Source organism: Brachycentrus maculatus, unplaced genomic scaffold (genome assembly GCF_059751285.1).
Source record: "Brachycentrus maculatus isolate JH-2025_06_01 unplaced genomic scaffold, ASM5975128v1 h1tg000348l, whole genome shotgun sequence".
NCBI classification, from domain to species: domain Eukaryota; kingdom Metazoa; phylum Arthropoda; class Insecta; order Trichoptera; family Brachycentridae; genus Brachycentrus; species Brachycentrus maculatus.
In genome coordinates, this window is record NW_028281097.1 from 362,026 (window position 1) to 385,808 (window position 23,783).

Genomic DNA, 23,783 nt, shown 5'->3' on the forward strand with positions numbered 1-23,783 from the left:
CGAGACATTGTCATCATATTGATGGGTCTTCTGTATTCGTAATTAATGGATATGATACCGACGCTGACAAAGTAACTTGAAACAAAAACCTAATATGTTTAATTATTGTTGATTTTAAAAGTATATTGGTTCCTACGCTGTCATCAACATTTGTTTTTAAAGTACGCTTCAATCGTAGTCGTTTAGTACCAGCATGGACCGATATATTATCTTATATATAGATTATATATTATATTCTCTGTAATAAAACGGAACAACAAAAAATGACTTAAGTACATATATCCAACGCGCAAAGCTGATCACGCAAGGATGTAAGGCAAATGTCGAAACGCGCAAGCTTCGGTAAACGGATTCATAATGAGTACTTATATACGGTGTTTTTATATAAATATTGAATATACAGCTATAATTTCATGGTGGTTCTCAGCTCGTATGGCCTTGTCTCCATAGCTGGATTCGTTGGAAACCAATATTTACAATTTACTCATACAATCAAGGTTGTTGTAAAATCACGCAAATCCTTTATTATACGTTATAACATAGGCGATTTCACCCCGTTATACCTGTTATTAGGATTGTTTTAATTTATATTAGTTTTTTTAGCTATCCTCGTCAGCAGATGTAGGCGTACAATTTTCTTTAAAATGTTGTAAAGTTGGCATTAATTTGCCATTTTTTTTACTAAATATCATCCATTCAGATCATAAATGTTACACATATGCACTACCTACTTTCATAATGACATAATAATAAAGATGAAACTGAGACCACCACGGTTGCGTTTTTTTGCACTACCAAGATAGCCAAATTCCAATCCTGTCAAAATATTACGGAATTTAAATGCGAAACATGTTTTTTAACACTCAAATGAACTACAAGATACTTGCGTTTAATCGATCTTGGAAATTTTATCGTCGAGTAGATATCACGGCTTCGAGCCTCTGTCTGACAAATATGCATGAACATGTTTGTATACACTTAATACATGCAAATACACAAACAAACTTGCAGGATTATAATGTCCATTATGTTACTGTTTCACGAACGGCATGTGATGATGCCTTACGTTGAACGTTTTACCCACAAGGTCTTAGTGTTCATGCTGTTTTTTGTGGTTTTTATTTTTGATCTCGCTCCCTTTGTAGTCATTAAAAAATGAAAATTCAAGCTGCTCATTGTCAGATGTGGCTCCCTCCACATATACATCGATTATTTTTTACTCCCGTAAAAAATAATCGATATATTCACGAGGCATTGAGGTTATAACTGATGTGAACTATTTTACTGATTTCCAAATGTTCAAACATTCGTGTTTTTCGGGATGAAATGGAGATTAGTATACTCGTATAAAAGGCTAGCATAAAAACTGACTGTTATATGCAAATGAGTTATTATTGCGTCGTATAATACATTAAAAAGACCCATCGTTAGTTAATCCTAGTAAAACTGTTATTTTACTAGGATTAACTAACAATTTTTTATTTATTAATGTCTTTATATTATATATCACGTCCGTTAATAATTTATTTATCAATTTCAAACCATAATCTCTTCTCGTTACATTTTTAAAAGCAATTTGAGCTTCAGAACGAAATCATATTAATCGAGTTAAATGACTTTTTATATTTATTTTGTTTAATACAGATTTTATAACTACAATCTTACATTTCAGCATATCCATAATATCAAAATTTAAATACATCGTAATTTATCATGTATAGAAAAGTCACTGACTATAAAAATACGGTCATATCAAATGTTGCTCATTCATATACTCGTATCATTCACCTTTTAGAGATAGAAGCGATAAATTATATTATTTATAATGGTTCATTTTCATTATAAATAATTGCAAAAGATAAATGTTTACTTAGAACAGAATAAAATAATTGTTAACGAAGACTGGAATTTTAAATTCGCGTCTTTTAGACGAACACGCAAAGGTTTTGAAAATCGTATCGTCACTTTGTCACTTTTCTTGTTTGCGCACGCAATTAATTCTTTTTGACGGGTGTTTTTATTTATGTATTTGCGACAAGTAAACACTATTGAGTCTGTTTCATCTCGTCCCAGTTTACAGAAATTGAACATGGACCCGGTCTGACATAATTTGTCAGATACATAACACGTTTCTTGCCAATATTGACAGGCGAGGCGGTTTTAATCCGTGATAAACGTAGCGCCAAAGTACGATCTGCTGTTTGTTAAAGATTCTTAAAATAAATACATATTTACATTTTATTTCATTTGGATGTAGAATTTTCTATCCACTCGTATATTTTTCTCAACTTCTCTGGGTACTAAAATTCTTATGACACGTTCCCGACTTCTGGAGAATGTATTTTTAATGTGGAGATATTATATGGTTCGTATCATTATAATTTTTTTTTAATAATTAATTGTTCCGCTTTGGAAATTCTTTAAATGTAAGTTTAGAAAGAGAATTTCCATCTTGCAACTTCACGCGTGATGATTGTGAAATCTACAAGAAATGTTTTATTAAAAATAATCATTATAATTGAGTCATTTTCATATTAAAACTTATCTTCTAATCAATTACAATCGCGTCAAGCCGTTATATGGTATATGCAGTAGTCAAGTGCATTCTCAGGATTTTTTTTTTACCTTTTTTCGAGTTGATCTATTTATTTGATGAGCTTAGTAAGATTCAAGCTTAAGAAAAATGCATTTAAAGTACTAATTACTTTGTAGAATTCCTTTTATACAAATGCAATACTGAAAATTGATTCCGTATTATACTACGGATTTTATATCTAAGGTTTCTTTTCGCGTTTTTAAGCTTTTACATTAAAAGCCTTTAGTTTGTTTTAATTTTATTTTATTATATAAAATGATATTTTTAATCAATTATTGTACGTCTGTTTAACTTAGACGAAGGAAGATAACATTTATTTAAATTTTTGCTTGCTTAAACATTTTTAAAAGTAGCAGTAAAATTCCAAATATAATTAAATCTAACGCTCGCTAAGCCTTAATTGTAAGGCTTGAACAAATAGCAACATAAAAAACCGGTTTTGCAAACAATAAAAGAACAAATAACCTAACAAACGTAAATACATAATTTCGTAATCCTCCTTTTTGTTGATTCTCGCATCGGTTATCCGATAGCAAATTTTTATGAAAAATAAAATATGTCGGTACATGTATTTGTTTGGTGTTGAATTTTCCACAGTGGCATATTTATACGGCGCAATCTAGATTTACTTATACGGAATGAATAATTCTTTAGCTCGTTACATTCTCCAATTAAGTTTTTACTGTTCGCATTACTCGAAACGTGAAACGAATACTAATTTGAGGCTTTCTTTAATTCCCTAATGCTCACCAATAATATTTAACTCTTACAAATTAAATTCCCTGGCACAAGACGACAACCCCTCGCCGTAATTTTGATTTATATCTAATTCATTCAAATCTGTACCTTTTTTAATAATTTTAAAATATACGTATGGTACCCGTGGAAAATCTGCTTCGTGAAATATGAAGAATTTACACGTTATGACTCCCAATGACAAAGAGAATTTTCGTTTAGGAAGGGTAATCATATCGCTCACTCCTTGCAAGAACGTCATAAATCAAAAATCGTCAATTTTCAGTTGTGCATGTTTTCGGAATGCCCAGAAAATGTACTGTATCCCAGCAAAAGCGGCATATTTTTAACTTAATATTTACCCGCTACAGGGCAGAAAGTGTTGTTTTTGAATTTCGAAGAAATGGTATGTTTTAATTATGTTTTTAAGTATACTAAATATTTTTCAAATGGAGAAAAAACCTTCAGGTTTTACCTAAAAAGATCTGTTGGACAGTAAAAAGTTCAATAAGTGGCTTGATATTTATTTTTAATTCATTCTATTATATTTTTAATCTTTAAAAACGCTCTCCTGAAAAATCAAGTTTTTGATTTATGACGTTCTTGAAAGGAGTGAGCGATATGTGAATCTAACCTTTACTTTTATTTTGATAATGCTCATAGTCAGGAGTAGTCACCTAATCTATATTTTAGTAAAAATTGTTGTTTAAATTATTATATAATCTAAAGTTTAAATTACACGAAAGCAAGTTCCTTAGTATAAGTTTCAGATGCCTATCTGCCACGAAATAATCATTTTTTAAACGAATATGTTACATTAAACATTGTGAATTCGGGATCTCATGCATAACGGACAAATGCTCTGACAACTGAAAAATGTGGACGGATTTATTGTTTTAATAATAAAAAAATACTCACTTTTTAAAATTATTTTTAACTTGGAATAATAGGTTATTTAAGTTTTATGTTAATACTGAAATGAAGACCTAAATATAAGGATACCAATTTTTTTTAAACTAATGGAATAAATAACATCAATTGGATATTCCATTGGCAAGTATAGGTATAACGTGTTCGCACACCTAATTGAATCCATGGCTTTATCATGAATATCAAAAGGTTTTTTTTTAAACGTAATATCCGTGAATTTTTTTGAGAACCACTGAATTGTAAAACCGAAAATAAATTTACTTAATTTGTTTGGGGAATATATCAAATTTCTTGTATGGATTACAGTCCTTACGATGTATTATTTATTTCTAATTCAATTTTATTTCTCGTTCATTTTCGTAAGGTGATACGTCGTTCTACGGAAACTGCTTTCGAAGGTAAAGTATTATGCACACTTTTACTGTGACATTATCCTTCTGATGTGCTATTATCGACGCCATTTTTCCGTAAATGATTAAACCATTTCTGCAGATACGGTAGCAATAATACTAACGCCGCCATTCAACCTACCATTTCTTTATCTCATTTCCACAAATTTCACCGTCTTTTCCATACATCTTTCGTCACAGAGACACCTGTTCTCGGTTGCAAATGTCTCGCATTATTTCTAACGAGGTATTCTAATCCCGTTAATACTTTTATGTGTTCTTTGACGTAAACGATTTATTACACCTAATTATTATTTCTCCCGAGTTATACATTCTACGTTTCTGTTTTACGCCGAGTACTTGTCGTTCTGAATCTTAAAAATCTACGATACATATTTTAGATAGTTTGGATAGATCGGCGGTAGGGACATGATATCTTGAATTGATGTTTTTTTTTAAATCTTATTAGATGGGTTTTCTTGCGGTTAGAATATAAAATATCATGCGGCAACTTTTTTGGTATATTAAACAGTTCGGTTGGTACGAGTCGTCATTCCTGTCGCTCGTTTTTCTTTCACCAGTTTAAAGAGAGCTCTGACTTTTAAATTAGAGAAATCAAATCAATTTTAAATGTGAAATATACGATTCTGTGTTTCTCTATCTTAAAAACTTTCATGATGACCATTATTTTTTTGCGTATATTTTTTCCCAGAATAGGCCAATAACCATATAAACAGTTATATGTTAAATGTCTGCCTCCGTGATGAAATGGTTACCGTGTTTATCTACCGTGCTGGAGGTCCCGGGTTCGATTCCCGGGGAGTCAAATAGATATAAGTGATTTTTTCACTCAGATATTTAATTCAGAATTATCCTGAAGCGGAGGTCTGATCACCTTTCCTTCATGTGTTAACGGTCAAGATACATTTGTATGATGCAGTGTCCTATGCACCATTGGGGTGCGGGATAAGAGTTAGATTGAAGAAGAAGAAGAATAGTCAAATGTGTTATTTTTGACGTACATATTCCTATTTAAACTTGGTGATATATGTACTTTATATAGGTGCACTGTGGTTCATCCAACCCAAATTTTGTTGCTGAACTAATTGATCTCTTGACCCATTCAATCGTTACGATTTCGTTATCGTATAAACATGCCACATTCTAGACTATTTTCATAAAATTGTTCTTATCTTTATTACAATAATATAGTTGAAAATCGGTTTCTGTTTCAGTCTGCAAATCATAATTTTAATTGATATACAGACTCAAAAACATTTTAAGTTATTTTACTTTTGATGAAAAAAGAATTTGCCTAACGCCAAAATCTAGACTCCTCGTACTTTCTTTTTTAAATAATGATCGTTTGATGTTTCTTATTGTGAAATCGAAATCTCTCGTATTACTCATACAGCAAATGACCACATTTTTTGTCTGACTACGATAAGTATTTATAATTTTTAATTGAAATATCTCAATCAAACAAACTTTTTCAAGTAGTTTAAGTGTTTAATTAAAAAATTTTTATTACATTTTTATCTAACGTTTTTTATCAACTGTTTTTCGTAAAAAGATATAACTTTTCAAGTTTTTCATCCGCCATTACTTGTGCCACAAATTGTCTGGATAAATAGTTATTTCGAGTACTCTGTTGTCTCTGGCTTCTCGGGAAATGTGGTTTTTCTCATTCGCATCTCGATAGCGGAATGATTATTCCAACACTTTGAATTTTTTTTAATTTTAGTTTTACTTGGTAAATACCACCATTTGTGACTGCCGAATCGATTAATGTAACTATCAATTGTACCTAACTTTAAGCCTAACCATCATGCTATAGAAATAGCAGTGACATATTTGAAGTTGAAATGTACCGTAGGTAGGTACCTACTTATTACGGGTCATTTCCTGGAATTATCCTCGATGTGCGTATATTCGCGACTTCTCTACTAATGAATCATGTACGTAGTGTAACACATTTTAAGAAACCAGGACAATCATAAAATACATCGATGCATACAAAATTTTAATTTCAAACGTGACGTCATTATGTGCAAAAAAACTCAAGAAAGGCGATTATTATTTACTTTTATACTTGTGAAAGTATTTTTATGATAAATATTATTCATAGCTAAATTTTTAAAACGAATAATTTGCAGTGAATTCAAATCATTTATTTCCTTTCATTGATTGATTCGACAATCATTTAGTGGTAAAATCTGTCCATTTTAAATTTAAGTTTTACCTAGTTAATACCACAATTTCTTAAAATCACGTGTTTCCATGCATTCCGTGTCACAATAAATTTTAAGAAATAGTCATATTTATTTACTCAGTAAAACTTAAATTGAAAACATTTATTTACCGTTAATATGTTATGAAAGTACTCTGGGGAATACCGTATACTTCACACATCGTAACGTTATTCATTGTTGAATAAATATTTAATTTTATAATAAAATAACACGAAATTGCGCTTCTCATGTTGTGTAGTCTCGGTTTAGCGTCTGAATAAATTACTAGGTAATATATATATTTAAACTCGTATCGTATCGTTTTACTTGACAGAGCTATTGACTGTATCTAAACATTTTTATCAACGTTTAACAGATAAATATTATATATATTTGATTGAATGGCCATTATTAATCTTTAAGGGGGTACACGCAAACATTCACGCGACCAGCTACGCGAGGATCCACACGTGTCTCTGCGCACATTAAAAAAATATATATTGACATAAATTTTAATAAAATTTTTTAACTCCTAACCTTTCAATAAGCCTTTTCCTTTTCCTTTCAAAACCATATATTTATTTCGAATAAAAATTTATTGTTTCATTACAAAAACTGTGTTTTAACCAAAAAAAAACAATTATGTTAAATTTTACCTTGATTTAAAGAAAATTAAGTTGCGGCCTATCGAATATCCTGCCTGAAATAACAATTGACTCTATTTTTTTCAGTCTATGCGCGAATATTTTGTGTAAAAGGCCTAGAGCCGAACTGTCTACAGCCAACCGTGTGTTAACAAGTTAGGTACATACTCAAATTTGCTAGTAATAACATTATTATAGTATCCATAGTATGATGACTAGTAAAATACAAACCGCAGACTGGCGGTAAAAGTATACAAATACTTTGTCATTCATGCCCATACGTGACGGGTATCGTTCGGTGAACATTGAACAAACGTTTGCGAGAAGAGTTTAGTGTTTATGATCGCCGTTTTAGAGCAGTCGTATAATAAAACGTACCCATTCTCTTGTACTGTTCCACTCCGCCGCGCGTAAACCGCACCTCGTTATTTCTGCGCATCCTCGCCTGCAAGTTCAAGTTGATTCGACCCGCTTGCAATGTTCGATAAATAAGTAATTACCTAGCCACTGGACTCATGGATATCGGACGCGGTCGCCGGCCTCTGGCGACTGACGCATCACTGTTAACAATATCGGACAAATGCTTCGCAACAGTCAACTATCGGCTAGACTCATTTTATCAGCTTGAAACTACTTTAAACTTGGCAAGACTGCCGCGGTACTTGAGCCATCAACGCTATACGTTCCAATAATTAATACGTTCTATTGGAAATTTCGATCAAAATGCACGACAATTAAGCAATTACCTACATTAATTTCAACTTGTGTCACCAATTTCCCCCCATATATTTTCTTATTCAAACAATATCGGACCACTGCTTCTCAATAGACAACTATCGACTAGACTAATTTTATCAGCTTGAAACTACTTTAAACTTGGCAAAACTGCCGCGGTACTTGAACCATCAACGCTATACGTTCCAATAATTAATATGTTATATTGCGAATGCACGGCTATGAAGAAATTACCTAAATTAATTTCAGCTTGTATCACTAATTTCCTCCTATATACACTTTTATTCAAACAATATCGGACCACTGCTTCGCAATCGACACAACTATCCACTAGACTCATTTTATCAGCTTGAAACTATGTACTTTAAACTTGGCAAAATTGCCGCGGTACTTGAACCATCAACGCTATTTGTTCAGATAATTTATATGTTCTATTGGAAATTTCAATCAAAATACACGACAATGAAGCAATTACCTACATTAATTTCAACTTGTGTCACTAATTTCCCCCCATATACATACATTTTTATTTATGGTTTCTCGGATGCGTGATTCGTTTCCCATAATTACCGGCAATTTGTGGTTTATTGATACCAACCATATTCGTAAACATACATCTAAATTGTAAATAATTAATAATAATAGCTACATTGGTTATTGTCCACGTCGTATTTGAATTTAGTTTTAAATCATATTTTCAGCAGTTACGGTCGGATCGTTACAAACGATAAAAATACCCGCAACATACTAAAAAAAAGATAAAATATTACCATTCAACCCATGAGCTACCTACGTTTTGATTTTATTATTTGGAACTACATTTTCTCAAAGTATTCGGAAACTTTATTCTGGCATTAGATTTTCATTCTTCAGTTTTCAAAGGTATTGTATTGTTCCCGTTGTTGAGAGTTTTATAAAGTTTCCGTCGAGAAATCTTATAAAGACCCGAATGTATTACTATAAATTGATGCTTAAAGGTCTGTAACTAGTCCTCCATTGTGCAGACGAGTTGTTATCCTCCGTTAAACTAAATATTTAAATAAATCTCACTTTATATATTGCGACTGCCCGAATGGTAAAAGTATATTTTAAAAATTCCGAGAAACTAGGCATTTTATTATTTTCGATCTAATTTGTTTCCTCTAAAACCTTTTTCACTTGTAAACCCCTTAGGCTCACCGAGTCCGACAGCAGATGAATATTGTGTCTGTCTGCATATGCTTCTCTGCCCCCATCGTGTTCTCCTTTATAGGATGTCACGTCTGTCCGCTATTTTTGTGCCGTTGCCAAATCGGTCCCAAATTGTCGGGCATCGTTACGCATCCCTGTTCGATTCTCCGTTTGATTTATGTCAGATCGGTCGAGCGGATTCATTACAGTACAATTAATTGACAATTAGTAATGTGGTCATGTTTCTATTGGTTGGGAGCCAGCGGTGTCCGTTTCCTGATTCCGAAACGATGAATATAGTTATTAGATATTCTGTAAAGCAGCTCCTCGTCCATACTTCCGTTGTCTGCTTATAGCAGGAATCAGTTAAGGCGTGCCGATTTGAACCATTGTTTGAGTTGAATGCCACGTAAAGTCTGGCTATCATTTTAGGTGTATCGCATTGTGAAAATGAAATATGATTTCAAATTTGTTGGCTGTTGCTGAACAAAACAATGTTTATTGGTGATTCGAAGTTTCCTGTTTTCCGCTGTTGAGTACCGACATATTTCGTGTATTTATCATTTTGATCGTGTCTTATTTTCACCTAAGATTAAGTTTAATGCCATTACACGTTCAAGCAAAGTTGCTCCTTCAGGGAATCGTGCGGTTTTGGATAAACTGTGAAACTTTAAACCGCAGTGTCTGAATTTAAAAAGAAATCATTTATTTTTCCACTAAACCTATTTCCTAATACAAAATCTTTCCCTAGCTGTTATTACAATAAGTTTAGTTGTCTCGTAATATCCTTCGTGATATGGTGAATCAAATATTAATACTCTATGAATTCCATGAAATCATTGACATTGGATTTTGTATTAATGTTATTTTTTATTCCTGTTTTGTTTAGGGGCGGGGGTTGCGGGTAGATGATATTCTGAAACAGCAGGAATTTATGGTGAGTTCCAGTTCTACACAAACTGCACTACCTTGTGAATGTGCACTTAAGACATACCTGCATTTGTGTTATTTCCTAACCTATAGCATGATTGTTATTAGTTTTATCTCAATGCTAGTCTGTTATTTTTTAATTTCTTCTCAATGCTCCGAAATGAGAGCATTGGAATCTCTCTTACAACTTCCGTGATCTGCATGTTGATTTTATAATTTTTGAGTTTTAGTAAACTTGAAGTTTTGTTTTGTTTCATAGCATGAATTTGTCCAATAAGATAGCATGTATGTATGTTTATACTAAACTTATATGAATAGTTATTTAGTACTTGGTGATTGGTAATAAGGTGTTAGTGTGTTAGTTTCCACGTCATAGTGTTCCAATGGTTTTTGTAAAGGATTAAAAAAAACAATATGTAGGCGAATAAGTGAGATAAGGTGAGAAAAATAAAATGTGTTTTACAAATTACCGCTTAAAGTATTAGCTTATATAGCGTCGGATATCAGAACCCTTTCTTTTGGTCGCATATTATTTTTGACCAGTACAGTAATGAACCAATTTAATTAACTTTATACGCACAATACTTTTTTTCTTTTCTGACCAACTTCTACCGATTGTGAATAAAAATCTCTAAAAAATCCCTTTAGGTAAGTGTTTTATTAATATAACGCACGCTTTATACAAAATAAATTGTCTTAGTTCATTCGCTTTAATAAGTTAACCTATGGTTTCAGTGTGCTAACAAATGACGCATTTAAAAAGAAAGTGATGATTTTATTAAAACATAAAAGAAAATCGTATCTTCACAAATAAATTTTGTTTTAAAAATAAGTTTTCGAGCAATATTTAATTTGGTTTACCTTGTTTGAACTTCGGATAGCATGTCCATTTGATTTTATGCTATTTTTCAAATAAGTGGCCAAATGGAGGCTATTCTACGAATTTTTATCACATTTCAAATTGCAAAAAAGTTTCAAACGCTTTTTCAAAAAAAACTTTCGCCAATGGCTTTTTGTTGTGAATTCAAGTTTTTGTGGTCCGCTGTAAATTCTGTGACCGATAGATTTCAATATTCGTAAAAAGAACTTTTGGGTAAAAATGTTTTACGGTGTACTTTTTAACTTTACCAATTTCATATTTTATTAAATTATATACCAAATTGTCATTTTTCAGACAAGAGTTGAAGCGTGTATTTTTTTTTTCCTTCGCAATTTTGATTATTTCGGAGGTTTTAAAAAATCAAGGAAATTTTTTTTTACGTGGAATGCTCTTTCACCAGTAGTTAGACATAGTGAAAGTGATATGATCTTTAGAAAAAAGCTTAAAACACATTTGTTTGCTAAATCACTTCCGCTGTCTTCTTTTCCCGAATTCATTCACAGTGAAGCGCCCTTGAGGTAGTATTTTACGAAAATGGTGCTATAAAATTATCCAAAAATGTAATTATTATTTAATCATTATGTTTCTCTGCTTTTAGAAGTTACCTTCGCAGTATTCGGTTAAAAAACAGGAAATGCATGTATTAATTTTAAACCAAACACAGATTTTTCGAGTCTTTTAAGTTGTATTTCATTATATAAATTTTTATTTAAATATATTATTATAAAAAAAAATTATAATGTGACAATTGTTTCGCCTTAGGGCATTATCAAACGAATGTTCGTTTGATAATGCCCTAACAAGGCTAAACAATTGTCACAATATAATTTTTTTTCATGTGTTTTCGTTAAAAAATACAACTTAGTAGACTCAAATAATCTGTGTTTGATTTAAAATTAATACATCAATTAAAATGAAGTTCTTGAAATTAAACCCCAAATCAATAAACAACAGGAAATGTATTTAGTTGAAAATATTCAATTAATTATAATAACTTTTGTTCCTGTCGGCGTTCTGTGGCATTTAGGATTAATGGGAAGGACCCTAGTGAGCGTCAGAGGAACGAAAAATAAACACCATCAACCCTAGGCCATAGAACAATCGAGACCGGAGCAATAATATTTACATTGTAAAAAATCGTTGTATAAGTTGGATTCTGAAAAAAACAAACTTTACTAGTATTTTTTTTGGATGGTCTTAAAAATAATTTTAACAAAAAATTATTTAAGGAATATTGTTTGCGAAATTAAGTTTCTAAGAATCCGAACAGATATGTCGACAAGAGGTCATAAATTCCTATGGATAATGAACCTTTTTTCCATAATAAACCTTTTTACTCCTTAGCGTACAAATCAGGAATATCGTACATATGTTCTGTACGTGGTATCCTGTATAAATGCGCTTGACTAGTAGAAAAACTAAACAATAATAAAATATTTAAAATGTGTTTGTTTTCGGCACAGTTTTGTAATGTCGTAGCATCTGTCAAACAGCTGTCATAAAATAAATGAATTCAGCAAAATCGTTAATCTTGTTTTAAAATATACTTATGTATTAATCATATACATATAAATAGAAATCTAAAAGTTCATTTTCTTAAAAATCTTTAATTTTCTAGTCGTTCACTAATTGCCTTTAAATTTTGACACAACGCTGAATTCGAATCCTCAACGCTCTTTTTTTTATTTTTCCATTTAACCAGACTGAGCCAAAGCAACGCTTGGTCAAGTAAAACTAGTAATAAATAATAATATCGTAATATTATTTTGTGTTGAGATGGTTTGGACATGTGGAACGTATGAGTGAGGAAAGAACGGTTAAACAAATTTATGAGGCGAATGTAGTTGGAAAAAGAAGCAGAGGAAGACCGAGGAAAACTTGGCACAATCACGTATGTCAAATACTTGTATGCGGCCGGGTCAGGAGTCGTAATAATCGTCGGGTATGTATGAGGAGATGCATGAATGTAGAAGAGGCGAAGAATTTTTGCGAAGACAGAGTGGTGTGGCGTTCGATTCTCTCTCCCTACCCCTGCGGAGAAGCGGCGTGATAGTTAGTTAGTTAGTTTTATTTTGTTTCAAAATGAAGCGATAGAATATTTTTTAGGTACATCACACTTTATACATATGTTACGACGCATTCTTAAAATATTCCCCGCAAATCAATAAATCTATCACTAGTTTAAGAGCGATGCTTGTAACATCCTATAAATTCTGGTGAATTTTCAGTATCATTCTATGCTGAATGCTAAGTATGTCAAATCGAATTTCGAGATTTTTCAGGAGACACATTTAAAGCGCTATATATCTTTGACAAGTAGCCATTTTATTACTATATTTTATAATAATTTGGTGAAGAAAAATCACGGCAATACGTTACTGTACAATCATAGCTTACGGGGCTTCGCAAAGTCGTATTTTACCATATAATTTTTATTTATGTACATTTACAAAAAATTGAACGGCCTTGAGTAAAATTTTATAAACGCACTACCATAAAAATCTTGAAAGGGTCCTAATGATTTTGATCCTTGATTAAAATAAAAATGGTGGTAAAAATAAATATAGGTGAGTTTTCACTATAATATTATTTAATATTTTCTGGATTGATAACCGAAGCGCAGAGCTGATCACATTTTCTTCATGCATTAAGCGATCAAGATAGCATTGCTTGTATGCGATGCAAATTCCCTATGCATCATGGGGTGCACATAAGGGTTAGAAGAAGATGAAAATCTATTATCGATCAATAAATTTATAAATAAATATTAATCGTTCGAAAACTTTCTTGTTCGGATTTTCATGGATAAAGGTAATTAGTACTAGATGCAGTTTTTTTAGAACTTATTTTATGAATATGTCAATTATATTTTGACAAATTTTCAATCAAGTCGCATCTCTATTTTTCGACTACTACAATGCAAAATAGGAGAAACAGTCACACGTAATAATAATAAAAATCAGTTAACGAAAGCAGTAAAAAAAACTTCATTTAAAAAAACACATGAATAATAAAATAAAAATATAGAACCAAAATCACGAGCTAAACCACATAAAAACACTAGTTATGTATGAATATACGACACATAGTACAACAAAACACTTTTACCGCAGAGTCGTATGTGTACCGCGTATAAATTATCCCTCTCTAGAGATATTTCGAAACTCTTCGGAGAGCCAGTCAAGCACGTGGAAGTAATTCCAATCTCAGGAGAGACATGTCCTGTCGAATATAAAAAAACAAAAATGGGCAATACAGTATCGAACATAACTTTTAACCCAATTTCCAAACGCGCTTCACTGGAAACTTTATCATTTAATTTAATAAATGTATTGATTCACTCACCAAGCCGTCCTCTAACGTCAAAAAAATCTGAACAATCCTTGTAACGGTAGAAAACAAATCGCAATAAAAGTCAAGCACTTTTAATAAAATCTGGGGGAAAAGCACGCCTTACACTTGCTACTGACGTTTCAGAAATTATTTTAAGCGATTTACTTTAATTTTTTTAATATCGAAATTCGAAAATATAAGTAGGTAACGGAACAATACAATATGATAATTTATTTATTTTAAAACATATTACATACATAAGTCACATGTGTAATATTCCCGATGTTTGATTTCTATTACTCATTCTGCGATTAAACTTAAGAAGACTGAAACACAAATAAGAATGTTAAAAAAAAGATAAAAATGCAAAAAAACTAACACAGGGCAAAATGTCAAATTTAAAACAATCATGAAATATAGTAAATAATCGTATTAAAAAAAACATAAGGAATGAAACATGTTTATAGAAAACAAAACTAATTACTAACACTTTATATTATATTATATCTTTCCGTAAAGTGTTTTTTCAGTTCTTTCATTTTGGATACCTGACTGGGTTTTATTTTATATACAACTACGGGTGTATTCAGCGTAGACAGAACACCACACGTCCTTCATCACATTCATTTAAGTGATGAGCATATTGATCACTTTTAACGTCAACTCTCGACACTATGAAATTAAAGATTTTATTTACTGCCTTTCGTAATTGCCATAATGCTTTTATAGCATATCCATTTTCATTTTACTGTGACATTCACATATCATAAAATAATCTTTCTTTTGTGATATGTTAAGAATGATCGTGTAGTGAAATTCTGTGAGATGATAGATTAATGGGTACGTCGCATTAGCAATATCAGTAAACGAAGTTATAATTTTATTTCAACCATTCTCCCGTAGATCTCGATTTGCTCCATACGGACAAATAATTACATTAGATACATTTTTCTTATCTTTTCTTTATTCTTATTTCTTTGCCTATAAGTCGCTGCCATCGATATTCTTATTCTTTTAAATTATTATTAGTTATATATTGTACATTTCCAGTCCTGCTGTCGGCACTATGGCTGTGATTCCTTGATCCCTGAAGTCAGACGGAATTTAATAAGGAATAATTCGATTTGGAGATCGTAACTCCTGTGAGCTTTGTAAATAATACCAAGGGATTCCAGTAGAATCAAAGGATATTGGAAATTCTTATCTTGGAATAAGATATGGAATAATGTTCCTATATAATATATGTATGTAGGATCGAGTAAAGGACACCTGATATTTATATTTTTACAATATCGCTGATATCATTATCTATGCTTGAATGTTTAATTAAAATCTATGTACCCATAACAAAGAATTATTTTAATATTAAAATAAAATACCGTGACCACTTTGCAGTTTTGTTAAACACTTTTGTGTCAATAAAGTCATAAGTATTAAAAATAAAACTCTTTTAAACACCACTAAAAGACAACTTTTGAGTATATTAATGTAAATGCGACTATTTTCTAAAACATCTGTAGTTCTCGAAACTAATGGTTTTTGCATTAACAATCTTTTTAAAAATGGTCTTATACAAGTGCTTTATTTTTATATTTAAATTATCAAGTTGTTCCACAAAGATAATGGGAAATCAGTAAATAATATAAGTGCATATCGGCGATCTTTCAGTACAATCGAATAGGAATAACACTGTTAATATAATATTTTATATTTATTTGACATTATTGAATTACATTTCAGTAATAAACGTTATACGATTCATATTTTAATATATTTCAGTAAGCGATGCCTCTTATATATCGCTCACTCCTTTCAAGAACGTCATAAATAAAAAAACTTGATTGTTCAGTAGAACGTTTTTAAAGTTTAAAAATATAATACAATGTATTAAAAATAAATATCTAGCCATTTATTGAACTATTTACTGTGCAACAGATCTTTTTAGGTAAAACCCAAAGGTTTTTTCTCCATTTGAAAAATATTACGTATATTCAAAAAAATAATTAAACAATACGTTTTCTTCGAAATGCAAAAACAACACTTCTGCCCTGTAGCGGGTAAATATTAAGTTAAAAATATGCCGCTATATATAAAGTAAATTTTCTGAGCATTCCGAAAACATGCACAACTGAAAATTGACGATTTTTGATTTATGACGTTCTTGAAAGGAGTGAGCGATATTTGCGCTTTATTTCAGTAGGTACTGTTTTGGTTAAAAATATTAAGTAATTATTCAACATAACAGTATATTCCTCCAATTATTTTACCACACAATTCCGGTGAATTAAATGGTTATTAAAAGTAGTGCTGTCTAAACCAGATACGATCCCGGGCAATTCAAATAACTAAATAGATTTGAGGACCGCTGAAACAAATACTTTAACTTCAAAAATGTACAGGGATAGCCTTGTAATAATATAATTATTTGAATTTTTTCTTCGTACTTTTTTTTTACAAATCTGTCAATATCAACGAAAAACCAAAATAATATTCTACAAAATATTTATTTTTAAAGAATACATTTCGTATTTGAGGCAGATCAAAAACACGTCCCAGGCCACATAAATATATGCTGAGGGGCATGCTTTGGACAGCTCTGATTTAGAGGATCATTCAAAAGTGAAAATTGAGTTCAAATTTGTTTCGGCAATTCAAAATAAACTCCATAAAGAACAGAAAATATCCAATATGAAATAGGTCATTGGGTGGTGAACGAGTATGTACGCTACCCCTTGTTAGATCTTTATTTCTCTGAAATAGCGTTCGTTTTTTTTATCCCAAATAACTTTCACAGTCATTCATTCCTTTAAAATAATGTTCTTCTCTTGTGTCATACGTACATACATACAAATAATATGTTCATCCAGTACATATATGACCTATATACCTAGACGAACTCAACAATGAAAACCTTTGCATCGTTATTTGAAGAATAAATGTATTATTGTAAAGGTTTTACAATAATACATTTATTCTACATACGTTTTTCACCCAGTAATTTTCCCCTGTTTATGATGGTTATCGATGAAAACTATTGATTCAATATTTATTGTATCCACAAAAGCCGGCTTTCTGTAAATGAAACACCACATATATTATTCTTATCGTTGTATTACATATATTAAGCGATTAAAATATTGGAAAGGTAAAGTGATTATTATTTACATTACTTCCTGAAAAAAAAATACTTCATTATACAAACTCATTTGGGTACAACAGCGTTAGTCATTAATTTAATGGGATGAATATTTAAACAAGCGATACGATAATATATCTTATTTTGAAACCGTTTTTCTTCGATTATAATTCTTAAGATCACGAGGGGTCAGCAGTTTAGGAAGAAATATCTCTCGATTATTTAAGTACCATGAAGAACCGCTTAATTTAACACAGACACGATGCGCTGGGGCAATCATTAAATGCTCTAAAATTTTACCAAGTAACAAGATAGATATTTACATTTTTGACATCTCAACATAGATGAAAAAGAATATGGAAGTCCGAGCATTTACAGGGCTTACGACCGTCATAGGTTTGGTTAAGTAATCACTTGGAATCTATTTGGACACTCAAAATCTTATAAATTAAATAATTGGTTAAATTATAAGCTTAATATATTTTTTTTAAATAATGTTTTTTTTCGATGGGTCTTCATTATGTGAATATAATCCAGGATTCGGACCTCGCACACAAATTAAAAGAGACTCTGTTTAATAAAAAGCTTTCCTCATTCCAACATGGATGGCTGTTATGAACTCTCACGTACTATGTCACGAGATTGATTAATATATCTAGACGTTCCAAAAATTTGTGTAGTGTGGTTGTCAACCATGGGTAGAATTGATGAATGTTACACGTGTGTAAAGTGATCGCTTAACCAAGCCTATGAAGGTCGTAAGTTCTGTAAATGCCCAGACTTCCATATTAAAATATGTAAAAAATAACTGTTTAAAATATAAGAGTCCATATATCCAACTCTTCATGGAAGTAAAACATGGAGTTGGCAAAAGAAGGATGGAAGTAGACTGAATGCAGTCGAAATGCGATCTCTCAGAAGAATGTGTGACAAAACGATGTATGATAGATATTCGAATAGTGAAATAAGGAAGAAATGCAAAGCTGAGATAAGCATTATCGATAAAATTAAGAAAGGTGTGTTGAGATGGTTTGAACACGTAGAACGAATGAGTGAGGAAAGAACGGTAAAATAAATTTATGAGGCGAATGTAATTGGAAATAGGAGCAGAGGAAGACCGAGTAAAACATGGCACGATCAGGTATACCAAATACTTGAAAGTGGTCAAGTTAGGAGTCGTAATAATCGGCGGGTATGTGTGAGGAGATGCATGAACGTGGAAGAGGCGAAGAATGTTTGCAAAGACAGAGTGGTGTGGCGTTCTATTTTCTCTGCCTACCCCTGCGGGGAAGCGGCGTGATGGTTAGTTAGTTAGTAATAAAATAAAAAAAAATGAAAAAATAATAAGTGGAAGTAATCTCGATGTGCGAAGGACACACTCAAAATGTTGCAGATTTGTTGAATATTTTCAACAAATTTTCGCATTTCGGCGGTGACGATCACGTCAAACTTTTGTTTCATCCCAAACAATGAAATTCGCGTAATACGCCGGCGACACACATCCTGTCAAAAATGCCAGGAATTCAGATGGAAATTGCGTTGCGCGTTGGACGCGCCTAATTATGGGCATGCCATTTTTCGTGTATTTCGCCCGCAAGAATGCACGGTGAATATCATTGTTTGCCTCGGATACATCGCCGCTCATTGTGCTAGGACCAACCGGTCTGCGGGCTCCACAACGCCACATACACCTGCTTATTGGATATGTAACACAATTCACAAACACACGGTCAGATTTTACAGGGTGTCCGGTGGGAAAATAAGGATTTAAAATTAAAATGAAAAATAAATTTCAAAGGATATACATTTATTTCAATAACTTTTATAAATAACGGAACAGCGGGTTTTATTTCTTAAAAATTATTTTGTGTAAATGTAGACCGTCACGTCGGACAGTCTTGGAATCTAGTCTCAGTATTCCGTGCCACTCGCTAAAGAAGTGACGTCGGGATGCCATGAACTTCGCGAACAATATTTTCTTTTAGTGCAGAGATGGTCGTAGGGTCGGTTTCGTACACTTTACTGAATAATTTTTTTCATACACTTAAAGAAATTTAATAATTTTTAAGAAATAAAATCCGCACTTCTCTTCTTTGTTAAAGTTATCAAAATAAATGTAAATCCTTTGCAGTATATATTTTTTTTATTTTTTCCTTTATTAATGGCCGTATCCAATTTTTACATAATATGCTGTATACTTTATGATAAAATAATATCATAAAATAATGTTTTCTCTTTTTAAGTTTGTTATTGGTTAGAAAAGTACTTATAATATGTAAATAAGGATAAATTTATAAAAAGCAACGAATTATGCATTACCCTGAAATATTGCAATAATTATTGCTTTGTAGTTTGGAAGTGATATATTCCAGATATCGATATGGTCCGCGAAATCATTGCCGAGGTCTTGCATCCGGTGTTTATTAAGGTTTTGCATTTGTTATTTAAATTTTAAATCCTAATTCTGCCACCGGACACCATGTACAATTCACAAACACACGGTCAGATTGTGTTTTACTTTACTTTCACTGCTAGAGGGATCCGTACTCAAGCAGCACGCATGGTGAATGAGCAGTGATGCAATACGTTCGCCACATGAATTATTCTAAAAATGAATTGCGAAATTCAAACAATGTTGATTTTTAAATAGGTTTTTCTTTCAGTTTGATAATTTGAAAGCCTTTTCCTTTGTGGTCGACGCCGCAGTAAATGGTCGACTGGCAAGTAACGTGATATATCGACATACTTACGCAATCGCCGAACGAATAATATAAAACTCGTTCCATTTTTCGTCCTTTGTGTAATTCGTTTGAATACAGTATTGGGAAATTGGTTTTACAACCTTCCATATCGACTTTTAACAAAAAAAGTGAATAAGAGTGAATTTTACGCACTTGAATGATGGCAACTGACAACCAAAACCTTGTTATTAAGACTTCTGAGCAGTTGAAATAACTGTAAACCGAAGGGATCGTGCAGCCTTTTAGTTAATTGTAACTGTCTATTTCAAACTACTCGAATATCTGAAAGATTCAGGGTTATCTACAGTTTAGAGAAGACAATATGTACATATAGGGAAGGACGATGTGAAAAATTCATCACAAACAAAAATATCTCTTGATTTTTATTAATTGACGGGAAACGAACTCGCGACAGTTTCGTAGTCGACGGTATACCATGGTACCTTACGTACTTAATATATTACCTTATATATGAGGATTATTTAAAATACCAATATATTCATTCAAAACACGCTCACTTATATTATTATTTTATATTTATGTTTTAACACTAAAGTTACAAATATAATTGTTTGATTTAAATATAATGACACTGATAAAATGTTTTAACAGAGGTTGGAAAGCCAATAGAAAAATGACATTCTTGACGGTAGGTTTCTGCAAGCAATCTTATCTTGATGGTGTTGCAAGTCACCCGGTCACCAGATACGCAAACGCCCTTACATTGTGAAATTTTATGCATGCCAATGTTTTTTTTGCTTATTTCAATGGCCAGATAAATGCGTATGTAGATCAAATCAGATTTAGTCTGTATAGAGTGCCTATAATGCAAAATAAACCATTTTAGTTATCTGCTGAGGTCATTAATGAATAAAATTGCCCATTGAAAACTTTCTAGTAAGTTAAAACTCTTTATACAAACTTTATCTTTTATGAACATCTTTTGTTGTCTGATGCACGATTATTTATTCACTTATTTCATTTCCTGTGACTTTTTTTAAAAATGTACTGTTACAATGACGTGTGGCATAATTGTATTAAAATAACCCTTTTATATGTTTATGTATATTCTTATATAAACATAACTTTAAAGGGTCGTTTAATATTTATGATTGCATGCATAGTTTTCATAAATCTCTTTAAATAAATAGTAAGATTATATCAATATTATTACGGGAGAAAAATAACCAATTCTACTGTTGTAATCTTTATTCTTATTTTATATATAAAAATCTGACAATTCATAATTCGATTACTTAGTTTAATTTTTTGATTGTAATTTACGAAACCACCTGCATTTTGTAATTTATTTTATTAATTGATTCGGCAGTCACTTTGTGGTAAAATCTATCCATTTTTAATTAATGTTTTACTTGGCAAATACCACTATTTCTTAAAATCTACTGTGACACGTGTTTGTGTTGAAAATGATGCGGAATGCATCGAAACACGTGTCACAGTAGATTTTAAGAAATAGTGGTATTTACTAAGTAAAACATTAATAAAAAATTGTAATTTTTGTTTAAAGAAACTTTTAAATACTATGTAATTTTATGATTATATGTTTCTTGTGTTTATGTACTGAACATATATGTACATTTAATTTTTTATTTTACTCATTTCATAAATGACAATTTCATACATTACACATATAAAAGGCGCTTATGACCTTAATTATTTAATTAAGGGACAGTTAATACCCATAGTTACGATTGTTAAATATTTTATAAAGCGAATTATGTATTGATTTTTGTTTTATTTTGTTTCAGGTAAGTTACCTTGGAAATTGATGTTTTTTCACATAGCGGGTAATGTACATATAATAATTTCATAATGTAATAGAAACATTTATTGATTCTTCATATATTTTTGATTCACTTAATATTTTATCGCGAGACGTCGAAACCACACTAGTTCTTTTTTGTCTCTAGCTTTGCGTTGAAGCTTTTGGGATGTATTACGAACCGAATATACGCGAAATCTTTGTTATTACAGATTGAACTTCCATTCGGTTAACGATCCCTCATGTTATAAAATAACTGAATGTCAGATTAACGTAGAATGACGTCACGGATCTAAATGAAAGTTATATAGCCACATACCAAAGCTTTTACTACTCATGTAATCCCTATTCTGCATACATCATATAGGTTTTGAAGTATTATAATTTAAAAATGGTTTAGGAAAAAGAGCTTCAGGGACTATCGAATACATAACGTAACCAATTTTCCAAAACAATAATTAATCTGATGTAAGTTTAGTACTGACGTTTCTTGGTGGACCTGCATTTAATGACAAAAAATACAGTGGAACCTCTCATAACGAGCATAATTCGTTTCAGGATATTCGTCGTTAAAGGAAACTTTTTGACTGGCATGGAGTCCCGGCTCTCAAGTGAATGTCGTAATAAAGGGACCCTTTCTCTGTACCTCGTTATGCGAAATATCGCTCGTTAAGGAACCAATTTGTTCACTTTTTGTACTCGTTATGCGTATTGTTCGTTCTGAGAGGTTCCACTGTGTTTAGTTTTTTCCTCATATATTTTATTCGACCAGTGACCAGGTTTCGTCATTACCGACATAATCAGACCAATCTTTTTTAGTATAATTTATAATTACTCGACCGTTTTGCCTGCTGCCTGATTTCTATGTACATATATGTTCCTAAGCGTTCTGTCGGTACAAGGAAAAACTAGTTCACATTAAAAGTTATAATGTAGCTAGCTACTTTATACATTACTTTAACAGTTTAAGGAAACTTGATCGTGTTAACACACATTTATACAAAGCCTGTTTAATACTCTAACGAAGACTTTCATCTTACTTTTGCTTGACTTGTAAAGAAAATTTCCACCCATTTTTTTTCGGATGAATACAATCCATTATAGTATGGTTACTAACCTAGGATATATACAACTGCCAAAATTTATTTGTGTGTGGTTGTCTATCATGAGTAGAATTGTAGATGTTACACCTGTATAAAGTGATCAATTAAACCAGCCTATAATAGGTCGTAAACCCTGTAAATACTCAGAATTTGTGAACAATGATTTGAACAACATTATGAGTGTGTCAAAATACTTGCTCACAAATCTGGATTATCTCCAAATAGGAGTTATTTTTCACGTTATTATTTTACATCTCATCATAGATGGAGAAGAAGATAGAGTCTTACATACCTCACATACAAATGGAATGAGTCTGTGCTTAAAAAAACTTTCCTCGTCCCACTATAGATGGCTTTTGTGAACTCGCGCATACTGTGTTAAGAGTTCAATATATCAAGAATTTTCAAAAATTTGGATAGTGTGTTTGTCAATCATGGTTGGAATCG

At 31.6% G+C, this 23,783-nt stretch overlaps 1 protein-coding gene across 15 annotated transcripts in view; it reads left to right on the forward strand.

Annotated features, from left to right (window-relative positions):
• Positions 1-23,783, forward strand: part of Rbfox1 (RNA-binding Fox protein 1) — a 444,416-nt gene that overhangs the window by 282,818 nt on the left and 137,815 nt on the right. For 12 of the 15 annotated variants that reach the window (XM_088269368.1, XM_088269361.1, XM_088269362.1 and 9 more), the window contains one exon: positions 10,320-10,367. The exons of the other annotated variants lie outside the window; for them this stretch is intronic. In XM_088269368.1, the coding sequence (XP_088125494.1) occupies positions 10,365-10,367 (3 nt within the window). In that variant the 5' untranslated portion in view covers positions 10,320-10,364. The remainder of the gene's footprint in view (positions 1-10,319; positions 10,368-23,783) is intronic. 15 annotated transcript variants of the gene reach the window in all.